At 29.0% G+C, this 26,441-nt stretch overlaps 1 protein-coding gene across 1 annotated transcript; it reads right to left on the reverse strand.

The window, feature by feature from the left end:
* Nucleotides 1–234: 234 nt before the first annotated feature.
* On the reverse strand, nt 235–25,742 carry LOC123291786 (zinc finger protein 567-like). The gene is made up of 4 exons (XM_044872205.1): nt 25,664–25,742; nt 18,345–18,465; nt 13,874–14,092; nt 235–752 (listed from the first exon to the last, which is right to left on the reverse strand). Exons 1-4 carry the CDS (start codon nt 25,736–25,738, stop codon nt 568–570), a joined length of 600 nt encoding a protein of 199 aa, XP_044728140.1. The 5' UTR covers nt 25,739–25,742; the 3' UTR covers nt 235–567.
* Nucleotides 25,743–26,441: the final 699 nt, after the last annotated feature.

Here is a 26,441-nt window from a genome sequence, read left to right on the forward strand (position 1 = left end):
ATAAGTAAGTCAAAAAGCTCTAAATAATTTCCTGGCAAATTTTTATACTCCTTAAGAGAAGTATTAAATATTTAAATACTTGCTTTAGCTAAATTTTTATAAAATTTCTCATTAATTCTGAAAAAGTCTTCTAGAAGAGTCCAAAAACTTGAATAAAAATGAAGTTTTCAAACTGCTTAATAAGTTTTACATAAATCTTTTCAGACTTTTTCAGAATGTTTCAGAATTGTTTAGACTTACTCATTCTTTTAGAATTGTTTTTCAGAACACAACAAGACCAAATTAGACTATTGGTAGAAAATATTTCCACCAGGATATACAGTTCAATCCCACTCTGTCATACTTCTTCCTTTCTCATTCACTCGGTATTGCTCATTTACCTCCAGCATCCCATGTAACGAATTGCTAGTACATGGGATGCCGGCCGGTAGTGAGCGTTCGGTTCAGTTATAGACGCAGCCAATATTCCTGTTATAATTCCGTCCTGTTGAATCATTTCTCATGATATCAAATTTTAAGCGCCGCTTAAGAATTTCTATTTCAAAAATTAAGACATAATTCTTCAAATCATTTTTCAAGCAAGTCAGAATGATTTTTCATATGACACTTCAATGCATATTTTTGAATAAAACTTTTTCCACATTTACTGCAAGTAAATGGTTTTTCTCCGGTATGAGTTAGTAAATGCATGCTTAATTTGTAATTTCTATTAAATCCTTTGTTACAGTATTTACAAAAGTGTTTTTTTTCTCCTAAAATATAAGAATATATTATTAGTAAAATTATTCTAAATATCTAAAAGGAAAAATTAATGCATCTCTGAAATTTTCCACAATTGTTTGTTAGGGTGTAAACATTTCGTAAAAGAAGTAGACCTCTCAGGGGCGTACCTAACTCCTTATTTTGGGGGGTAGTTGGGGGTAATCAGTTTTTTACAAATTACAAAAAAACTATGCATCAAATAAAAAAAAATTATTAAAAGTTCTAGGTGAAGTATTTGTGCACATTTTCTTTTTTCCGACTTCTTCGAGCTTCAAAGTTGACCGAGATATGCCAATTTTAAAATGGAATTTTTTTCCTCATTCAATCAAATGAAAAAGTATCCATCTTGTAAACCGTTAGAGATAGAACAACAGTTTAAATGTAAAAGTTATTTTTTATAAAAAAAATTAACAACTTTTTAAGAAGAAACTTTGGTTTCCATTTTCTCCAAAACCATAAAAAAAAATGTGTTGAAAATTTTCAACTAGTGGTTTTGTGAAACATTCTAGAAAAGCAAAAAAAAATTCCAGAAAATACTTGCAAAAATTTTGAAATTTTTGAAAGTATTTTGGAGACGCCCTCACGGGTAAAAAGAGATGTTCAGAAAACAATATTTCAAACAACAGTTGTTTATTTTTTTTATAAGAAATAATTTTTATATTTAAACTTTTGTTTTATCTCTAACGGTTTACAAGATAGTTTTTTTTTCATTTGATTGAATGAGCAAAAAATTCTAGAAAATACTTTCAAAAATTTGCAAAAATTTCGAAATTATTCGAAAGTATTTTCTGAATTTTTTTTATTTTTATTTTCTAGAATGTTTCACAAAAGGACTAGTTGAAATTAACCGGAAAAAAATCAACAAACTTTTTTTTATAGTTTTCGAGAAAATGGACACAAATACTTCAGTTGAAATGAACTTTTATTATTTGATGCATTTTTTTTTATTTGTAAAATAACTGATTAAAACCCCCAAATTACCCCCCAAAAAAGGGGTGTACGCCCCTGAGAGGTCGACTTGGTTTTACAAAGTGTTTACTAATAAATAAAATTTCAAAGATGCACTAATTATTTTTTTATTACCATGATATTCTACTTAATTTTATTAGACTATATGTAAAATATTTTTTCCCGATTATAATAAAAATGTTGGTAAATTATTATAAAAATGTTGGTCATTATTCGCGTCCATACTACATATTACAATAATATAAATTTATTCACAGGAAAGTGGACAATATCGTGAAATAATTATACTCTAGTAATTATTTCAAGAACGTTTCAATTTTTTTATAAGATCTTCATCACACATATAAAATTAACAACACACATTCTAACCCAGGGTCCGATCTAGCTATTTACCCGCTCCGGGCAAAATACTACAAATATAAATCATACTACATACAGGGTGAATTTTTAAGGGTACCTATGCTTAAAACTCGATAAATAAATTTAATTGAGGAAAATTCTTCAATAGAAAAATATTAGTTTCAAAGGTACACATCTTATACTGGCATTGAATTCGATTTAAATTTCCAGGTTTAATTAAAAGCTCACTTTGTTTCACAAATGACAAACATTAGATGAACGTTTTTTAATTAGAAAGTTGTTCTTTATAAATACGGAAACATTTTTTTGTAAACCGAATAGTTTAGATAGTAATTGATAGCAAAAATCAAAATTAGCATTTTGTGCGTTTGTTCATTCAATTTGAACTAAAAGTTTTTTTTCGAAGAGTGCCTACAGATCGCAGAAAAAATTATACGAAATAACAATTTCGATACGAAAAAACAATTTTGAGTAAAACTTTTCAGTCCGTTTTTGCCTAAACTTTAGATACGGTTTGCGGAAAAATGTTACTTTTTTATCAAAAACAATTTTTTAATTTTAAGTGTTCATCTATCGATTACCACTTATGGAGTAAAGAGCTTTTCATTGAGCTTGAAAACCTCGATAAAGTTTAATGTCTGCGTAAGATGTGCGCCTAAACACCCAACATCAGCTTAAAAAAGCATCCTGTATACCAAATTGGTTAAATATAGAAATAATGGTCGTAAAAATACGTGTGATAGCTTATTGGATTCGGGATGATGTCTAGAAAAATTTAACGGAAGCGTTTTTTAACAGATAACAATTGCAAAAGTTATAAACAATTAAAGGGGAAAAAATTATATTTCGTTTTACGCCAATATTTCATAAAATATTAATATTTAACAAATTTAAAAAAAAGATTCTTAAAGATGAGGAAATTTTCAATAAAAAACTCCCGCTCCCGGAAATCGATTTCTATTATTTATAATTTTAATTTAGATGGTTGTAGTATCGACAATAACGAGTACCTCACACAAAATAATTTTTTTAAGGTATTAAATATTAATTTTAAAATTTGAAAAATGGTGTATTTTGAACAGTTATACAACTGTTTATTAACAAAAATGTCTGGAATTGTCTTTTCCATTGTATATAAACAAAATGTTTAAATAATTGGCGTAAAATTTTTGGCTTCGTGGAATCCTTCTTATAGAGAAGCTGCGTAAAGATTAGTGGCGCCTTTTTTGTAAGTTCCTCGGTTACTTATTTTACTACATCTATTACATTTTTATACCATGTATATATGAAATATACATAGTATATTAAGTTTCGTCCCAAGTTTGTAACGCTTAAAAATATTGATGCTACGAACAAACTTTTGGTATAGGTGTTCATAGAATCACCTAATTAATCCATTTCAGGTTGTCCGTCCGTCCGTCCGTCCGTCTGTGGACACGATAACTCAAAAAAGAAAAAAGATATCGATCTGAAATTTTTACAGCGTACTCAGGACGTAAAAAGTCAGGTCATTTCGTAAATGAGCATCATAGGTCAATTGGGTCTTGGGTCCGTAGGACCCATCTTGTAAACCGTTAGAGATAGAACAAAAGTTTAAATGTAAAAAATGTTGCTTATAAAAAAATAAAAAACTTTTGTTTGAAACATTTTTTTGTAAACATCACTGTTTACCCACGAGGGCGTTAATTAGGTGCAAATTTTATAGTGTGTATTAATATAGGAATATCAAAGTGAATATCTTTTGTTATTTACGTGACGTCAAAAAACAAACGATTGCGCATCAACACTTGCGCATTATATGAGAATATCAGTTAAATATGTCAGATATGTATGTATGTGAAATGTAACAGAGTTATCAACACTGCTTATACATGGTATTTCAACAATTAACTCAGTCAATTGTTTGTTTTCACTTGTTATAGATAATAATTGTCAATGTTTGAACCAAGCAACGTGATGTTTTGAAAGCTTGCGTATTCACAGATTTTGTATAATGGGTGTCAGAAAGTGCGACAGCCGACAATTTAATTTTAATGTAATATACAGTCTCTATTAACAAGTTTTATGAATGTACATCCTCAAAATAACTCTAAATTGTAAATTTTATTTTTTTCTTATATTTATATTTATTTTGTGAATAAATATACATGGAAATAAATTAAAATAAAAAAGATGCATGGAAAACTTTTTTATTAAGGTTCATATATAAAAATATATGTCTAAAGGTAATATAGCATTTTAACAGTTTGTTTAAAAATCGAAACTGAATTGATACTCTCAAATACTCTCAAATCTTTAAAATTCAATATAGAATAGATTTCTTGATATTTTTCCATAATATATTATTAAAGGTGATAAAAAACATCGTGATGAATTATACAAATAGAATTATACAACAAAACTTAATTTTAACCCATTATTTTTAAATAATTTTAACCAATTTTGTCACTATTTTACAGTTTGGCGATCATATTTATTTTAAGATTTATTTATGTACTAGCTTTTGCCCACGGCTTCGCTCGTGATAATGATTCATTTCAATGTATTCCATAAATGATTCATTTAGAGAACCAATTTTACTTACATTCCCTTGGAAAACAATGTGGCATTTGTCCATGGAGTTCGCTTTAAAAAATGAAATAAAAAAGTGATTATTCCATCATCGCCGGGAGCCTTCCTACACTTAAGTTTCCTTAAAATATTTGAAACCGCCTGAGGTGATACGCATATGGCAGAAGAGTGAATAGATTCGGACACCAAGCGGGTCGTTTCTTCATCATGATATTCATCGCCATCGGTGGAACTGTGCGCCTTAGAGAAGGCGTGAGCAAGAAGTTGGGCCTTGCCAGCATCTGAGTAAGAGTACCCATTTTCCGACAATAGAGGGGGCAGTCTGTTGGAACGTTTACGTGAATTCGATTTTACGTGAAAATTGAATCGACAATTATTAAAAATATACATTAAAATAATTTAAATAAGACTATTTTTTAATTTTTAAGTCATTTTTACAAATATTTTTGAAGTAAATAATTATTTCAACAATAGAATTAATAGAATTAATTTTTTAACAGAGCCGAAAATCTCGTTTTAACTTTTTTTATTATATTAAACTTCTTTTTCTAACGATGTTTTATACGTTATATTTAAGTGTTTTTTATAAGTGCTACATACTCTTGTATATGTATATATATGCCTATCTCAACTAGAGTAACTAACACTGCTTCGTTCTTCTATGTTACAACTTTGTATGTTATTCGCGGAGTTAGTTTTATGAAATTTAGGTTATATAATCATGTTTCTTACCAGCAGTATTGCTTAAGTTTGCCGGCTATATAGCTAAGATCAAACCCACAATGTATAATACACCATTCTGATTCACTATATTAAATTTAAAATTGTCTAAAAGTAATAGACCTTTTCATCATGTCACATGCGCAAGTGCAGAGTTTATTTTTTCGTACTGACAGCAATAAGTAGGACTAAGATAGAAGATATTTGTTATGCATTTTATCACATTGGTTATAAATCATTTAGTACGAAACAAATGTGAGTCGTGATTTTAAAATGAAAAGCCCTATTGAAGAGATCAGTCCATCACATATCGCCGACATTTTTAAATCGTTCGTTGAGAATTAAAAATAAATATTAGACTAGAATTCCATATGTCTATTACTCAGCTGCACAAATTTTCAACAGGGAGTATTAATAAGTTTAAAAAACTCAAACTCTTTATACAGCCTCACATATTTTTAAAAGAAACTCTTTTAAATGTATTCAAAATCTTACTTACAACTCTTTATTCAGTCATACAAATTTAAAAAAAAAAATTTTAAAAAAAACTTTTCAAGATTTTGCAACTCATACTAACTCTTACTAACTCTTTTAGTAAGTTTCATTAACTCTGAATAACTCTTCTGACAGAGTCTGAAATCTTGGAATTATTTTACGTCTTATTAAAAGTTGTTCAGAGTTTATAAGACTTTTTAAGAAAAAGTAAAACTTTAAGAACTGTTATTCAGACTTATTAACAGTTTAGTTTTTTCACAAGGGTTATTATAAACAACAAAGTTTTAAAATTTTGTAAACTCTTTTGGCATCATCTTGTTAAATAAAATATATATAAAAAGGGCTCTTCGAAGCCAAAAAATTTTACGCCAATTTTAGTTTACAATAAAAACGAAACTTCGAGAAAGTTTTGTTAATTAACAATTGTCTAGTTTGTTGAAAAATTAGCTAAAATATAAATTTTCAACACGGTAACAGATAACAGATAAACAAAATTTTTTAGTGTCTGATGCTCGTTTTTGACGATATTACAACAATCTAAAAATGACGCAATAGCCTATTTTCAGCGTTAAATTAAAGTTATAAATAATGGAGATAGGCTTTGGAAAATTTTTTTTTTTTTTTTTTGTAAATTTACTCCGTTTTAATAATATTATTTTAAAATTTTAATATGTTATATTGACGAAAAACGATATACTATTTTTCTTCATCTGTAATTGTTTATAACTTTTTCAATTTTTTCTGTGATAAAAGACGCTTGCGATATATTTTTCTAGGCATCATTTCGAATCCAATAAGCTATCACACGTATTTTTACAACCATTATTTCTATATTTCATCAATTTGAACTTGTAGGCTAGACTATAAGTTAGTAGTTGTTGATATGCTTATGTTATTTAGATCTTTTATAATAATTTATTTAATTACTTAATTATTTTGTAATATTACGACTTAAGTGTGCAGTATGGTTATAATGTTTAATAAAAATATCTGGATGACCGAGCTTTGCTCGGTTATTCGCCAATAGATGTCAGCAAGAGTCATATTTTTCACTTTAGACTACTCAAACGCCTCCTTTTTGTTATGTTATAATTTGCATTGTATTTCATTAACTACGTTATACACCAATAGATGTCTGATGAATTTTTTTCACTTTAGACTACTCAAACGCCTCCTTTTTGTTATGTTATAATTTGCATTGTATTTCATTAACTACGTTATACACCAATAGATGTCTGATGAATTTTTCATGAAAAGACGGATAAAAGGACATTTCTGATAAATGAAACCTAGCTAGATCGACTTATCGCCCCAAAAAACCCCTACATACTCATTTTCATGAAAATCGTTGGAGCCATTTCCAAGATCGTTGATATATATATATATATATATATATATATATATATATATATATATATATATATATATATATATATATATATACAAGAATTGCTCGTTTAAATATATAAGACTACGTATTATGGTAAATATTGTAATTATATGAGACCTAAACTTTTTTTTACGTCAGAAATTTAAAGAGTCCAGTTTATTGGCTATTTTTGTATTAAAAAAAAGCTCTGAATACGATGGTGACAAAAAAAAATGTGTACACCATATAGGCCTCTTGTTATAAATAATGATTTTGAGCGGCAATTGTCATTGTTTTGATGTTGTTTGACTTTTTAAGGAAAGCATAAAATTAAGATTTTAACGAAATACGTCGTTTGGGTCTAATTGCGACCTTTGACCGTTAAATTGTTATAAATTACCAACACATATTATTTAATAGATTAAAGACATTTATTTGCATTGATAATTATATGTTTTTAAAGAGAAAAGTATATGAAAAACTTAAAGCAAGTAAAATTAATTTAGGCCAATAGAATAACGTAAAAAGATGTGGCTTACGTGTTGTTGTTGGCTACAGGTCAGTAGTGGTTTTAATCTACGGAGGGCTGTACTCACATAATGAACCCTGCCATGTTCACTCGCCCGGAACGTGGGGACTGGAGTTATTATAAACAAATTCGGCTGAAAATGTTGTTTTGTTTTCTATTAAGCGATGTAACTCATAAATGGTACACTTTAGGATACTGGTGCTATTGAACTTTTTGTTCCTTAGATGTTTTTCTAGAACTTCAAAAAAACAAAAAACAAATTTTTGCGAAAAAAAAGCAAAAAAATGACTAAAAAACTCAATTTTTAAATTGAATTTATTTGTTTGCAAATAATTGTTTTTAATAAAATTGGCAGCTAAATCTTGTAAATGATACCTCAAAGAGCAAAATTAACTTTGGAACGTTCCATTCAGTCTAATAGTTTTTGCACAAATCCATTTTGCACTAGATGTCTTGAAATAATTAGAGCATATTTAATATTAACAACAACTACAGCGGTTTAAAAAACGGTGAAAATCCCTTATTTGCAAAATTAATTTTCTCAACGAATTTTCAACTTAAAGAGATGCGGTTTTAAAATTTGCTTCAAAAAAAGAATTTTAAATAGATAGACCTGTCTAACACGGTTTGGGACCAATATATGGCCCATTTCGTTTTCTTTTTTTATTTGTCCACGATTATGACCTTGAATTTGTTTTTACGAAAAACAAAAAATTGCAAATTTCTGGAAGTGTCATGTCCGAAAACGAAGCACAGATTTTTTAAATCAAACTGTGTATTATCTAAATAAATTTCGATTTTTGCCCCAATTTCCTAGATCAGTTTTTTGAATTTTTAAAATACGTATTTTCGACTACCAAGTAGTCATCATCAGTAAGAATTAGCTAGTGAATGTTACTCTTTGCTAATTTGGTGGCGGACTGCACACTGTTACTTTCGTGTTTTTACAATTTATACTGTTCACAGTATCTGTCAAATTGTAGTGTCAGTCGCGCTAGCCAATCAACTGCCATCAGTTGACTAGTCAGGCCAAAGAGCGTGATACTTGTGCGCAAGCCCATTCGAGTATTTTTTGACGTTTAAAATAAAAAATTACAAATCAAACCTAAATTAAAAAACTATAAATAAATCATAAAAATAAATAATCCTTCATCCTTATAACGTATGGACAATTCCATGTGTAAACCTTGATTTTTAAGCCATTTTTCCACCGCCTTTATTGCTTCTGGTATTGGAACACTGGGATACAAAGCTTTGACATCAAATGACATTAGAACTGCACTTGGTGCCAATTCTGTATCCTTTATTTTGTTAATTTTAAAATCAAGGATACAGAATTGGCACCAAGTGCAGTTCTAATGTCATTTGATGTCAAAGCTTTGTATCCCAGTGTTCCAATACCAGAAGCAATAAATGCGTTGGAAAAATGGCTTAAAAATCAAGGTTTACACATGGATGAAGTAACAGAATTGGTAAAATTGACACGCCTATGCATGAGACAAAATGTGTTTACCTTCGAAGGTAAATACTACAAACAAACATTTGGGACGTCTATGGGCAATCCGTTATCTCCGTTCTTGAGCAACATCTTCATATCAGACCTCGAAGAACAAGCCAAACAACAATTCAGTTATTTTCCCGCTGTCTGGTACAGGTATGTTGATGACATCTTCACAATTTTTGACACAGAAAAAGAAAATCCACAAGATTTTCTTAATAAGCTGAACAACATGTACCCTTCAATTGATTTCACAACAGAAATCGAAAAGGACGGTTCGATTCCGTTCCTTGACATAAGAATTTCCAAAAACACAAATTCTAAGAAACTAGATTTTGACATATACAGGAAACCAACACACACTGAAAGGTACATCACAGCAGATTCAAACAGCCCACCACAACACAAACTAGCCATTTTCAACTTCCTAGTGAACCGATTAATAAAAATACCATTATCCACCAGAAACTATTTCAAAGAATTAAAACACATCCACCAAGTTGCAATATACAACGGATTTGATCCACAAATAATCAAGAATATGATCCGAAAAACAAAATTAAGAATCCAAAGGAACAATTCAACAACTTTGAAACCAGAACAAAACAGCATAGATAAAAAGAAATGGTGCAAACTTACATATTTTCAACCACACGTCAACAAATTAACAAAAGAACTTGGAGAACATAACCTAAAAATAGCACCCATTAGTCGAACAAAATTAAAACAATTACTTGGAAATCCCAAAGATAAAATCAACATGGAACAACAATCGGGAATATATTGCATTGGATGTCAAAATTGTTCGAAGAAATATGTAGGTCAAAGTAGAAGACAAATTATCACAAGATTCAAAGAACATATGGGCCATTTAAAATATGGAAGAATTGAAAAATCATGTGTAGCCGCTCACGTTATCGAAAACGACCACAAAATCGACAAATCAAACCTTAAGCTCCTAAAATCAGTACCCAATCCTTGCGAATTAGACGCTTATGAAAGCATCTTCATTCAAAAGATGGGTAATGAAGCAATGAACTTGGACAAAGGACCTATTCCAAATTCGGATCTAATAAAAATTGCAAAATCAGGGTTGAATTTCTAAAAATTGTCAATACGTTATGAAGGTGAAGGATTATTTATTTTTGTGATTTATTTATAGTTTTTTAATTTAGGTTTGATTTGTAATTTATTATTTTAAAAAATAAAAAATTGCAAAATCAAGGTTGAATTTCTAAAAATTGTCAATACGTTATAAGGATGAAGGATTATTTATTTTTATGATTTATTTATAGTTTTTTAATTTAGGTTTGATTTGTAATTTTTTATTTTAAACGTCAAAAAATACTCGAATGGGCTGGCGCACAAGTATCACGCTCATTGGCCAGACTAGTCAACTGATGGCAGTTGATTGGCTAGCGCCACTGACACTACAATTTGACAGATACTGTGAACAGTATAAATTGTAAAAACACGAAAGTAACAGTGTGCAGTCCGCCACCAAATTAGCAAAGAGTAACATTCACTAGCTAATTCTTACTGATGATGACTACTTGGTAGTCGAAAATACGTATTTTAAAAATACAAAAAACTGATCTAGGAAATTGGGGCAAAAATCGAAATTTATTTCGACATATCCTAGAGTTCTCATTTATTATCTTTGATAATATTTATATGTGTATTATCTGTCTTGCTTGGTGATGATAGTTCTGATGTGCGTTGTGATTTGTTCGCTCTTTTGATACACTTTAATAGTTCTGATGTTTGAAACAATTGCCGTGAATTTTCAACGATCCTCGTTTGCCCTAATTTGCTCCTGCATAAGAAAACAATGATTTTTACGAAAAAAAATTTCAAAAAAAAGTTGTTTATTTTGGTATAAGGAACATTTTTTTACATTAAATTTTTGTTCTGTCTCTAACTGTTTAACATAAGCAAAACTTTTAGCATTTCTGAAATTTTTCAAACATCATATCTCAAAAAGTATTAGACATACAGAACTGTAGATTGGATGCAATTGTTTCATATTTAGTATACTTTCTAAATGATACAGAATCTTATGTCAAAAGCTTATAGTTTTTGAATTAAACTGTAAAATTTAAAAAAAGTCCGAAAATTTTGCAGTTTTTCAGGTATTACACAGGAAGCGTTTGCAAAACATGCTTACACACTCTCCTAAGGGGTCCAAATAACATACTAAAAAAGGAACTTTCAAAATGATACTAGAATCTTATGTCAAAAGCTTATAGTTTTTGAATTAAACTATAAAATTTTAAAAAAGTCCGAAAATTTTGCAGTTTTTCAGGTATTACACAGGAAGCACGCCTTGTTTGCAAAACATGCTTACACACTCTCCTAAGGGGTCCAAATAACATACTAAAAAAGGAACTTTCAAAATGATACTAGAATCTTATGTCAAAAGCTTATAGTTTTTGAATTAAACTGTAAAATTTAAAAAAAGTCCGAAAATTTTGCAGTTTTTCAGGTATTACACAGGAAGCGTTTGCAAAACATGCTTACACACTCTCCTAAGGGGTCCAAATAACATACTAAAAAAAAAACTTTACATCGCGCTTTTGCGATTTTAATGCAGGATTTGACTATATGTTTCATGGAATAAAAAGTGACTTAGCACCTCTAAAGTGCACCATTTACGTTATATGACTTGCAAGGAAGCAAAACCCAATTTTCAGCCGAATTTATTTAATAACTAAAGTCCCCAGGTTCCGGGCGAGTGGACTCGGTAGCTCCATTATGTGAGTACCCCTCTGCAGATATTAAAATAACTTCTGACCTATAATTGACAACAACACGTACAATCCGTAATTCTATTGGCCTAATATATTCACTTTATGTTCATGAAAGATTTCTTGAAAACAATTAATTAACAGACAGCCAAACGCAAAGTGGTTGGCATCTCCGATTCTGCTTATTGGATTGAGGTCAATTTAGACTTCAAATTTTCCTTATTGTTTTATCTTTCATTTGTCCCATGTTTAATCTGGATACGACTTTTCAGTTAAGATATTCAATTTATTTATCAGTCGTTTATTTTCTGAGCGATGGGAGGGGGGTTAAAAATAAAAATTTTTGGAAAGACCTTGTACAGTTGTTGATTCTTATTAATATTTATGCTCATTCGAAGTGGGAAGATGGAAAAATTCCACAGACCGTCAGAAATCTCCTATAAACAAATTATTCAATTTGCTTAAACAATTGCAAAATACGTGAGATAAAAAACGGTGTATTCTATGAACAAAACACACTATTTTCACCGAAATAAAATATCTATACGACCTTTTGTTGAGCAGAAAAAAATCAGAAAGAAATGCGTAAGTTTTTATCCTTAATTTTTTATTAACAATTTAACGGTCAAATATAAAAGGTCGCAACTAATCCCAAACGAGGTATTTTATTAAAATCTTAATTTTCTCGGATTTAACTTTTTTTCGTCAGACGCACTGTTTTCCTTAAAAAGTAAAAAAACATTAAAACAATGAAAATTACCGCTCAAAATCATAATTTTTAACAATGAAGCCCATGGTTTACAAATTTTTTTTTTTTTGTATCTATCGTATTCAACGCATTTTTTTGTTAAAAATAGTCAATAAACTAGCATCCTTAAATTTCTGACGGAAATGGCTAACTTTGACTTCAACACAACTAGCCTAAATTATAATAATATTTTATGCTGGTTAGCAAGTGTTTTGTTGATTTTAGATGTCTGATGAAGATCTAATAAAAATATTCAAACGTTACCGTTACTTAAAATGTTGATTTTGCCAATAAAAAGCCACCAAAAATTTATTTCGGAAAAATATACACGCTTTCTTGCCAAAAACTTAAATTAAATTTTAAACCTTTTTTAAACTATCAAAAACGCGGGCATCCAATTTGATGACGTAATATGGGTATCATTATACGAAATAACACAAATATATTCAAAGACAACTGATATTATAATAAATACTTAGTATCTATTGATATATTATACCCAGCTGTCTACACTGAACTAACTGATGGTCTATGGTTCATACCGATATGACATCACATCAGGGCTTGCCCGCGTTTTAGGTCACGTGATATACAGTTTAAAAATTACGATTTTTAATTTTAAAATTTTAAAAGAAAAATGTTCTTTTATGACTCGAAATCAGAATATTTAAGTATATTTTTTACATAAATTTTAACTTTTTTCAAATTTCATAATTTATTTTTGACTATCGATAATACCCTATTGTTGTAAATGTATTAAACACGATCTTATTCACTTTCCTGCTAATCAGAAAGAACTTGAGAATTTTTTACCCTTAATGAAAATTAATTAAGAAATATAATTTTTCGTAATGAAACCCTGGTTTTTTTCACCATAGTATTTAACCCATTTTTTACAAAAAAAAATAATTCGATAGACTGACCTCTTTCATTTTCTGACGGAAATCGATAATTTTGACTTCAATACGACTCGTCTATTATCGGTATTTAAAAATTGACGACTTATTTCATAAATCTTGTTGAAAAGTGATATTTTACAGACTTCTTAATGACTTTTTCAAAAAAAAAGGAAAGCAAAATACTTTTTTGTAAGCAGTAGTATTACCTGTATGTATTTTTTGATGGTCACGTATGTAGCGTCTTGAAAATTGCTTATGACAAATATCACAGGAATAAATATTTTGATCTGTATGTGAACGTTTGTGTCTTATTACAGAATTTTTAGATTTAAATGGCTTATTACAAATGTCACATTCAAATTTCTTCTCATCCGAATGCTTTGAAGTATGCTCTTTTAATTCGGTAGCATGACAAAATTTCGCATCTAAAAATGAATAAATATTTTAGAAATTGCAAAAATATTTTACTAAATTCACATTTTTACACTATAAGTAATGTAAGAAACGAAACCGAAAAATCAGTCTAACCCAGGAAAAAACTCCACGTTGATAGACTTTTAGGGAAAATGTGTGGCTGAGTACCCTCAACAAAATTATATTCATGCGAAGTTGGGCATTTTTTATTTAGGCCTATAAGGTAGGGCCGAAGTACCCTATTTCCACACCTTCTCTTTATTTAACATCTAAAAAGCTATTGGATTTTATATTTTGGACGATTCCAAAGCATTTTTTAATCCCGGGCGTTTTTTACCCTGCCTCGCCATTTTTGAGATATAGGCATTTGAAAACAAAAAATGCGGATATTTCACCGAAAACTCGTTATTGAAAAAACTAAAGATTATTTTCTGGTTCTGGTCAAAAATTTAATTTGAAATCCTTTAGATATTATATTTTGGACCATTTTAAGTGTTTTTTTACTTTTGATAATTTTCACCAAACCTCACCGTTTTCGATATATAAGTGTTTAAAAAAAAGTACGGGTTTTTGCCGAAAATTCGTTCTTGATGAAACTCAAGATTATTTTGTGGTAGTGGTCAAAAATATTATTTGAAAGCAATATGATTTTATATTTTCCCTTGTTAAAATAAATCTGTTCAGAAACTCAGAATACTTAGTTTGAAATTTAGAAAAAGAATATGTGAAATAAAACCATCTCTGAAAAAGTCTGAAAAAAGTCTGAAAATATAAAATCAATTATTAATCAATCATTTAATGACAAAAAATGGTAATAGATTGAGTTTCTTTCGGAAAAATATTCTGAGTTCTCCTAGAAGACTTCTCAGAAATAATCGGCGATTTTATGAAAAATTAGTTAGCTAAATAAAGTAAAAGTAAGACTTTTACTGAATTAATCAGTAATATTTAAAACATTTCACATTTTCGAAAAATTAATTACTAATGTTTTACTTCTGTAAGTGTATTGAATAAATACTTCTTTTAAATAAAAAAAAATTTGGAAGACGGTTGACCCTGCAGGTCATCCCTGTAACTTCCCGCTAAGTATTGACTCATAACGTGTAAAAAATTTTATCTATTCTGATGTTATATCCAATTTTCAAATCGCGATAACTTTAGAATGAATAAACCGATTTTCACGCGGTTGGTGACATTCGACGCAGTTTTTGAAGCTTCATGAAGAATTTTTAAGTTTCAATTGATAAAACAAAAAATGTTGAGGTTATTCCGAAAAAACGCTTTTTTGGGTTTTATTTCGTCAACGATAACGCACGAACGAATCAACCGATTTTGACCGGACTGGTGGTGATCGACGTGGTTTTTTGATGTTGAGAGCTGATTAATTTTTTGGAATTGATCGATACAGCCGTTTAAAAGTTATTAAAAAAAAAAAACACTTTAAAAAAAATTTTTTTTGCATTTTTTTTGAGATTACTTGAAATCTATCGGCCCAAATAGGCCTCAAAATCTAAGTTTGGTCAAGCCCTTTCGAATGGCACCAACCGCGATCAAATCGGACAAGCCGTTCAAAAGTTATGAGAGGTTTACCTACACACACACACACACACACACACACACACACACACACACACACACACACACACACACACACACACACACACACACACACTCATACATACATACAGCCATACAGACACCCTCGCGGAAGTAGTCAGGGAAGCTTCCTGACACCTTAAAACGTCGAGATCTGATGAAAACTCGATTTTGGCAAAACGGGGTGAAAACAATAACTTCCCTATTTTCTTAGCGGGAAGTTAAAAATTAGCCAGGAAATTGTTTTGAGTTTTTCTGACTTATTTATTAGCAGAAGATTAGCTGAAGAGAAACCATATTATATATATACATGATGATGTCGACATTTCTCTTGTGCGAATAACCATATATTTAATATAAAAATGAATTATTCAGTACATTAAGGAACATGTACTCAAGCTAAACTTTTTTGCTTAACTTAGAGCATAGTTTAGCTTACGTATATTTTCTAAATTATGGTCCTTAATGTACTTAATAATTCATTTTTAAGGTAGTACCTACACGAAAGTGATATTTCAAGAATTTCTCAAAACTCAGAATATAAAATATTTAATTCATAATACACATGCTGTTAAAATTAGAAGATGATTTACCATGTCATACATGAGATATTAGCAATTAAAAGTGACGCAATTTGTACGTGTACATGGGAGAAGCGTATAAAAATACACAAATTTACAAATATTATATTTATTTATCAATGAATGACGTTCACCATCTCTATGAAAAACTAATATAATGTAGAATACTATATTTAGAAAATATATAAAAAAAAATAAAAATTATTTACCATATAGTTTCGATAAAAAACTTAAATAAATAACTCGTTTTAGCGATTATTTTTTGTGGAGAGGATATAAAGACTAATGGTAAAGGTATATATCATAGTGTGTGTGTTTATACGTATAGGAGATATAATAGTGAGTAACTACAGTCTTGTGAAAATAATATATGGTATAGTCATAGTAGTCATAGCACAGTTAATGCGCTGAATGATAGTATTAGTCCAAAACTTTTTGACTGGACTGTCGCGGAGGAACTACCTTAATTAAAAATATGATCATTCGCACAAGAGAAATGTCGAAATCATGTGTGAATGTATGTATATTGAATATACAATCACTCTGGTTACTTTTCAGAGCTAATAAATAAGTCAGAAAAACTAAATAATTTCCTGGTAAAGAGAACTATTCAATATGATAAAAGTAAAACCTACAATAATTAATTTTTCTAAATGTTTTAAATTTTATAGATTATTTCTGAAAAAATCAATCTTACTTTTACCTTATTTAGCTGACTAAATTTTCATAAAATCTCTGATTAATTCTGAAAAAGAACTTCTGAAAGAGTCTCAACCTATTACCATTTCTGTCACTAAATGATATATTAATAATTTATTTGATATTTTCAGACTTTTTCTGAGATAGTTTTACTTCACATATTCTTTTTCTGAATTTCAAACTAAATATGTTTAGGTCCAGAACAGATTTATTTCTACAAGCAGTAGACTGACTTTAAGATTCGGATTTCGGTTAAGTATCTTAAAAAATGTGACCCATCACCCTGTATGACTGTGGAAAATTTTAAATCAATATTCCGATAAATATCGAAAATATGAGGGTGAATTCATCTGAAATGCGACACACTGTGTATCGAAAACGTTGAAGTCAAGTAAAAAATCTCAGAAGTCAAAAACTCTTAAGAATAGTCCAAAATATAATATCAAATGATTTTAAAATCAAATTTTTGACTAAAACCACAAGATATTCTTTATTTTCGTCAATAACTAGTTTTTGTCGAAAATCCGCATTTTTATTTTTTCAAATGCTTATATCTTGAAAACGGTGAGGTTAGTTAAAAAAATGTCAAGGAGTTCTATATTCTAAAATATACTATCAAACATTTTTAAATCAAATTTTTGACCAAAATCACAAAATAATCTTTATTTTCGACAATAACGAATTTTCTCCGCATACGGTGAGGTTAGTTAAAAATGTCAAAAGTGTTTAGAACTGTCCAGAATATAAAATCATATTTTTTACTACAACCACAAGAGTTTCATCAAGAACGAATTTTCGGCAAAACCCCGTACTTTTGTTCAAACACTTATATATCGAAAACGGTGATGTTTGGTGAAAATAGTCAAAAGTAAAAAAACACTTAAAATGGTCCAAAATATAATATCTAAAGGCTTTCAAATTAAATTTTTGACCAGAACCAGAAAATAATCGTTAATTTTTTCAATAACCTGTTTTCGGTGAAATTTCCGCATTTTTTGTTTTCAAATGCTTATATCTCGAAAACGGTGAGGCTGGGAAAATAACGCCATGGATTAAAAACTGCTTGGAATCGTCCAAAATATAAAATCCAATAATTTTTTTAGATGTTAAATAAAGAGAATGTGTGGAAGTAGGGAACTTCTGCCCTACCTTATAGGCCTAAATAAAAAATGCACAAGTTCGCGTGAATATAATTTTGTTGATTTTCCACCAGCCCATAAAAATTTGCCGGTATGGAGTGTTTTCCTTGGTCAAATGCTTTGTGTCCTACAGTACTAAGTTTGTATTTTCAAGCTGGAATTTTTAAAATGATACTTCATTATTGAAGATTACTTTCAACGTGTAACAAAGGTCAACTTAATTTTTTTTAATGAAAAGCAGTAATTACCACATTGAGTACACTGATATGGTTTTTCTCCTGTATGTCTTCGTAAATGAATGGTGTAATTCCATGTATGTGCAAACTTTCTCCCACAATAAGTGCATAATAAATTTTTATCTTCATGAATCTAAAAAAATATTATTCCTTATAAATATCAAGCCACGTTTTTAAGGTTGTTATGAAGAAAATGCTATTTAATTACAAACTTTCCAAAAAAAGACAGTCATTTCTTCATAGAATATGGAAAGCCTAACCCAAATATGAAGTCATTTCTGTTCATGGATTTCGTGAAATCGATGTTGAAGTTATTTTGTTAAGGCGGGTTATTACATCGTATTTTAGGGAAACGGCAATAAACACACTAATTTAAGGTTCATAACTCGAGACGCAGAAATGAAAGCTTCACAAAAAACTACCATACTATTTATTCAAGGCTTATAAATATATGTATCCATTTAAAAAATATTCCTGTTTTTAGTTTTTGAAACAATTGACAAAGATTATCGCAAAATGTATGAAATTTAATGTAATTATATTATGATTGGCTACGTTGCACATGTGTTGAAGATATGTCATTTATTGTCAAAAAAAAAAAATTTGAATAATGATATAATTGTAATTTTGTTTTAATTATATATAAAATAAATCCACAATAAAAGAATTTTGGATAAATACAATTGAATTTTTCACGAAATTAAAGTTTTCAAATACTTAAACTGATCGCGGTAAAATGTCAACATAAACATTTCAGTGTTGTCAGACTTTATACGTCACAATGTAAGTTTTTTTTAAATACATAAAAAAATATTTTTAATTTTCAAAACTTTTCCAAACAATTAAATTTATGATGTAATAATTAAAAAAATAGATAAAAACATATATTTTAATCTATTTAAAATTAAAAAAATTTGTTTATTGAACGTTGGTAGCAGATACTTCGTTATATACCTTTTGCCCTTCTACTTTCCTTTTTTTTTTTCCTTCTACATAATAACCTTAATTAGTACTAGTGTCCGACCGAAGGTCGATTTTTGACCGAAGCCGATTAATCGGCTATCGCCACAACCTTCGGCCGAAGCCGAAGCCGAAGGTTTAAAAACATGATTTTAAAACTTTAATATTAAAGTTGATCTCTAGAAGTTGATTTAGAGGTTATGATCTTGAGAAGTTGATCTAGAAGTCAATCTAAAGATTATTAAAAAAATTACATTGAAATTTATTTCAAAATAATAAAATTTAGAACAATTCGTTCAATTCCGACGTTTGCTAAGAGCCTTCGGCCAAAGCTTCAGCTTCGGCCTGAATTCAGGCCGAAGCCGAATGTTTGGCCGAAGATGGCCGAAGCCGAAGCCGAAGCTTCGGTCGGACACTAATTAGTACCAACATTCCACACAACGACAATAGACCTTTTCATCATGTCATAAGCGCAAGTGCAGAATTTATTTTTTCGTACTGACAGCAATAAGTAGGACTAAGATAGAAGATATTTGTTATTCATTTTATCACATTGGTTATAAATCATTTAGTACGAAACAAATGTGAATCGTGATTTTAAAATGAAAATCCCTATCTGTTTTTTATTTTAGACGCATGGAGGGTCGATACTAATCAAGCGTTAAGTTCAGCTAAACGAGAGCGTCTTGCGACAGGATGTATTAGGCTATCGACTTTGACATGTACTATGACATACACTTTAGGATTTTGTATGTTATATTATAGTCATTACTTTGAAGTACGGATAGGTAAGGTAGTAGAGGCGTGGCTATATAATTTTTTATTTTAGTGATTACTTAGTTCGAATCAAGCAGCAGTTTCAAAATATATATTTTTTTTAAATTTATTATCATAAGTAACTATCATAATTACGAGTTGGTAAGATTGAGTTTGTCGACTACAAAGGAATTGGTTGGGCTCTGAAGTTTTTACCCCTTGCGTTCAAAAATGAGACACTGTTACAGAAACCGGAGATATTATCGTAAAACGATATTCACCTGACATTTTCTTTGTGCAACGATATTATATAAATATTAGTCTAGTTAACCAGTTCAAATTACTGAAATATAGAAAAAATGGTCGTAAAAATACGGGTTATAGTTGTATTCGGAATTATATGTCTAAAAAAATGTGCCGGAAGCGTTTTTTAACTCATAAAAATTGCAAAAGTTATGAGCTATTAAAGATAAAAAAAAAGGTATTTCTTTTTTCGCCAATATTTCATAAAATATTAATATTTAAGAAATTTTAAAAAAAGATTCTTAAGAGCAGGAAATTTTCAATAAAAAATTCTCCCTCCCGGAAGTCTATCTTAATTATTTATAATTTTAATTTAACTAACTAATTAATTTAATTATTTATATTTTTAATTGTTAAAAACGAATATCTCACACAAAATAATTTTTTTAAATATTAATTTAAAAATTTGGACAAATTATGGTGTCTGAACACCTTAAAGAATTTATTATCGTTGTAAATTTATATTCAAATTAATTATTCAACAAGTAATACAATTATTTATTCAGAAAATTATCTGAAATTTTCGTTTTCATTGTAAACTAAAAAAATGTTTAAATAAAATTTTTTTGCTTCGTGGAATCCTTCTTAAATGTATACTTTAAAAAAGAGAGTTTAAAAAATTTTAATACTAAACAAAAAATGCCTAACCATCAATAATTCTTTAGAGTGTTTAGAATACACCATAATTATTAAATTAATATTTAATTAAATGAATATTTAAAAAATTATTTTGTGTAAGATACTCGTTTTTGACGATATTACAACAATCTAAAAATGACGCAAAAAGATTTATATTAAGCGTTAAATTAAAATTATAAATAATGAAGATAGAGTTTTTGGGAGGGAGTTTTTTATTGGAAATTTTCTCCTCTTTAAGGATGTATGAGCGAAGGCGTGGGGGTAAAAATTTAAAAATAGATATTTTCAATTTTGATGATAAATTTATATTATTACTTGACGATATAAGACGAAAAGTAAGAATAAAATTTTTCGATATCTGGCTTAATTTTCAAAATATCGAAAATTGAAAATTTTGTTTAATTATTTTAATTATTTTAGCTTTCGATATTTCGAAAACCAAGACACATATCGAAAAATTTTATTCTTATTTTTTGTCTACATTCATGAAGTTATAACAAAATTCATCATCAAAGTTGAAAATAAGATAAAAATAATTTCAACCCTTAATCTACCCTGCTCTTACATCCCTTATATGGACGGTGACACTTAGTTTTTTTCTTTTCTAATTCATTGCTAATATGTTTACTTTCTATTAAAAAGTTTTTTTTTAATTTGTTTTCATTCATTCCAAATGAAAATTATCAAAAACTTCCAAAATATGTCGTTTTTTGAGATTCCTCCATAAGAGCCAATGTATTTTACATCGATTTTTAATGACTTTTTTCTTAAAAATCTGCCCGGTTACCTATGCTGAAATTTTAACCACATATTCTTTGAGTAAAAGACTACCTACAAACAAATTTTGAGCCTTTAAATCAAACATTGTTGTCATGCTCATACATCCTTAAGTAATTTTTTTTTTAATTTCTTAAATATTAATATTTTTTGAAACATCATTTTTTATTCGTGATTTCACAAATTATATAGTACGTGTTATATGGGAATATTAGTTATATGTGTGTGACTTGTATGTATGTGTGGCTATCTAAGAGTGACTTTGTTTCTTTACTTACATGACGCAAAAAAAAAACTACTGTCTTTATATGGTATTTCAACAATTAACGCAGTCAATTGTTTGTTTTCACTTGTTACAATCATTATTTTTATATTTCACCAATTTTTTAACTAGACCATATAGTCAATTGTGCAGTAAAATTAAATAATATTTAAGTTAAATCATGTAACATATTATTATGTCAAAGATGGTATCGCCAGCCTAAAGCGCCAGCCATCCTGCTGCGAGACGGTCATTGTTCTGATCTTTGAAAATTCACTACTGGAATTGTCAACAGAGTGAGAACCACCTCTCAAAGTAGATTGACAAGAATAGTAAATATCGGGGCCTGGTCATAATACGCATGTCTTAATATACAACATAATATCCTGGCGCGTTTTTAAAATACACTACATTTTAAAATATATGATCATACATTTTAAAATATTTTTATCATAGAATTAACGCAAAATTATCTAACAATATTACTCGTTTGAACGTTAAAACAAAATAAAATTTTATTCATTTACTTTAAGCACATGTGAATTTGAAATATAAACACATCATTGAAGCAGCTGATTCCGGTTATACGATCATGCGCATTCAATACCAGGCCTCCAAAATGGTGTTTTCCGTCAGCTGTTTGAATATTGTATTTTCATCTTTGTTAATCTACTCTGTGACGCCAAAATATGCATACTTGGTATACACTGGGCTTATCTATTTAAAATATATGATCTAAGGTTCTGATACTAATCAAGCGTTGTTCTTACCGATAAGTGACTATGATATAGTTTTCTATTTTGACATATTTTGCCACATATTTCACATGTTGAATGTTCTTTTTGTACGTGATCTTTTAACTTGGTTTTACAGCCACAATCTTGTTTACATATTTTACATTGAACTAGTTCTGGTGAATGTGAAAACAAATCATGCGAACGTTTAAAATTTTTATCACAAAAGTTACACTTAAAGCCTTTTAAGTGGACGCTATTTTGATGTTTATAAAATTCTACTTTTGACTGAAATGTTATTCCACAATCATCACATTTATATTTTTGAATTGTATTGTCATCTTTTGAATCAATCTTATGTAATTCTATATTTGATTCTTTAACTAATTCATTTTTAACTGAAATAAATTCTTTTGTAATGACTTTATTTTGAGATACACCATTTATATCTGCACTCGAAGCTTCATATAAGTCATCTTTTATTAATTCTTTTATAATGACTTTATTTTTAGGTATATTTTCATTTATATTATTTTCATTCAATTCCAAATACGAATAAGAATCAAAAGAATTATCTTCATTTTCAAAATCATGGCTTATTTCTTGTTTGAAAGATTCAACTTTTGTAATTTTTGTTTGTGCCTTTGCAATAATTTCTTCCAATAATTTTTCAGTTGATAAAAATTTAATTTTAAATTTGTAAGATTCTTCCAAATATTTTATACATACAAGGCATATTTTCTTAGGTAACGAATCATCATTGGAAATCTACATAATTTGATATAAAGTAATCTCATGATAGCTGACAAAAAAAGAGTCGAAGTCGATATCTCGAGATATACACCATGAAGATTATAAAGAAGGAGAACGATCGCTATGTACTAAAGCATTAGCGCACTTGTCCCTGAAAATTTGTAGAATTTATAGCTCATTTTCAGCCACCAGCCGCGCTGTCGTCGGTAAGTAGTATATTAGCGCACAACAGCCCGCATTTAATGATACAACTTAGCAATCCCAGCGCCTCACTTATTTTTTCAAAATATTGGGGACAATATTTTCTATTGCGATCCTTCTCCTTCTTTATAACCTTCATGGTTATGACGAATAAATAGGAATGTTAATGATAAAATACTGTCTAAATTAATCTTCAGAATAAAAAGATAATGTTTAGCAAAACTTTGTTAGAAGAAATATGTAAGTAAAAGTTGAAAACAAATTATTACAAGATTTAAAGAACATATTGGAGATTTAAAATGTGGAAGAATAGAAAAATCATGTGACAAATCAAACTTCAAACTTCTAAAATCAGTTCTAAATCCTAGCGAATTAGATACTTATGAAAGCATTTACATTCAAAAACTGCGTAATGAAACAAAGAACTTGGATAAGGACCTATTCCAAATTTGGATTTAATAAAAATTGCAAAATCAAAGTTGAACTTCTAGAATTAATAATGAATTGTAAAAATAAAAGATTATTTACTTTCATGATTTATTTAAAGTTTAATTTAAATTTGATTTTGTTATTTATTTTAAATGTTAAAATCAGGTGACCAAAATTCTAGAATATCATTGGTCCATAACGATCATGCTCATAAGCACTGATATCATCACAATTTGACAGATACTTAGAACAGTATAAATTGTAGATACATGAAACTATCAATTTGCAGTCCGCCAGCAAATTAGCAACGAGTAACATGCACAAAAATAGTAATTACGATTAGCTAATTTATACTTATGATGGCTACTTGGTAGTAGAATACGTATGAAGTGGCCGCTCAGTATTGTTCGGTTAGTATAGGTATCCCATGTATCTTAAAGAAATAATAGATTGTTCATAGGTGAAGTACCGATCCTAATCACCAGCGTTCGGAGCCGTACGATAATTATCGTACATATTTGATAGTTTCATCCTAACGTTCGATGTAGAGTTCGTTCAAATCAAAGTGATACCAAACAAGAGAGAGGGTGTGATGTATATATATTTACACTCATATCGGTGTCACTTTGGTTTGAACGAACTCTACAATAGTCTACTTTTATCCTTAGACCATTAAGTAACATAGACTGAGCGTCAAACGATTTTAAGCGTGCATCTTGGCGGCGGTGTAGAAAAGTCAAAACAAAGTGTTGTTGCCATACTTCTCATTGTAGATTCGTAAGGAAAAATGTAAAGTGATACGTGATAAGCATTTTTTAGTAAAAAAGCGAAAAAGTTCAGTGAAATCACGATGTTTTATATAAATGTGCTATGATGTGATATGAAAATTTTTAATTCAATGCATGTTTTTGTAAAATGTCCCTATATTTTTTTGATAAATGTCTCAAGCTAACCCAAGTAATTAACTCAGATGTTTGCACACCTCTTACTGTACGGATAGGTAGGTGATACTCAGTCTATGTACATACTATAATGACAATGCTTTTATCGTACATCGTACAAATTTGAAATATTGACGTATGTACTTATTTGATTTGATAAGTTGCCTCACTTCGGGTTGTGAACACTGATGCTAACCATATAATACTGACAGATCATCACTTCAGTAAAACTCAATAATTTGATTAATGTCTTAAGTGCATGTATGCGTACGTACTTGTACAAAGACTGTTCGCAAATAAATTGTTTTTGCAATAATATTATAACAACCTGTTTTTTAAATTACATTACTAATTTACTTATTCTCAGTATTAAGAATACTTTAGATATCTATAAAATATAATAAAAGTATTTATTATTATTATGAGAGTTAGCATGATAGTACTTTAATTGACAGTTAATATGTCAAACGCTGGACACAATCCCATCATGCATTGCAAGATTGGAATACCTCCTTTTATATTATCTTAATATACAGTAAACAAAGTAAATTCAATTTCAAATATTTATATACTTACATGTACTGAAGTACATTCTTCTAATAAGTCTTTATAAGTTTTTATTATATTTGGAAGTAATGAATTTTCAAACATTGAAATCATGTACCCTTTTTTAACCAAACAAATTCTACAAACAGTTTCAAAATCGTTCAATTCTATAAATTGATTCTCCATCATCTTAATTACAATTGTTCCATTAAGGAATAACGACTAGATATTAATGATTGTGTTTAGCTAATGTAAGCTCCAAGTCAATTCACGCGAAATACCAATTACTTCTACCTAAAGTCGGTAGGTAAAAATAATCAATTAACTGAGTTAATTGTTGAAATACCATGTATAGATAGTGTTGATCAAGTAATCGTTTGTTTTTTTACTTCATGTAAGTAAAGAGAGATAGCCACTCTTACACACAAAGTAATAAGAGTACCTTTCTTACCACTTCCATAGTGGATATAGTATATGCTATAAACAAACACATACGTAATATTTTTAACGTATAAATTTAAATTATTTATGTACAATACTTGTATACATACTATAAATATAATGTTCTAACCTAATTTACGCCCTCACGGGTAAGCAGTGATGCTTACAAAAAATGTTTCAAACAAAAGTTGTTTATTATTTTATAAAGAACATTTTTACATTTAAACTTTTGTTTTATCTCTAACGATTGACAAAACTCAATTGACCTATGTTGTTCATTTAGTCATTTACGAACTCGACCTCCCTTTTTACGTCTTGAGTACGCTATAAAATTTCCGGAAAACAGCACGTTTTAAAAACAACCGGA

Source organism: Chrysoperla carnea, chromosome 2, assembly GCF_905475395.1.
Source record: "Chrysoperla carnea chromosome 2, inChrCarn1.1, whole genome shotgun sequence".
In the NCBI taxonomy this organism is placed as follows: domain Eukaryota; kingdom Metazoa; phylum Arthropoda; class Insecta; order Neuroptera; family Chrysopidae; genus Chrysoperla; species Chrysoperla carnea.

Bases quoted from the DNA above. Each gene is read 5' to 3' on its own strand.
- LOC123291786 (XM_044872205.1), bottom strand. From the start codon at position 25,738: ATGTTTGAAAATTCATTACTTCCAAATATAATAAAAACTTATAAAGAC. The intron at 18,466-25,663 runs GTAAGTATATAA...ATATTTTTTTAG, and splicing joins AAGAATGTACTTCAGTACAT to ATTCATGAAGATAAAAATTT. The intron at 14,093-18,344 runs GTAATTACTGCT...ATTCATTTTTAG, and splicing joins ATATCAGTGTACTCAATGTG to ATGCGAAATTTTGTCATGCT.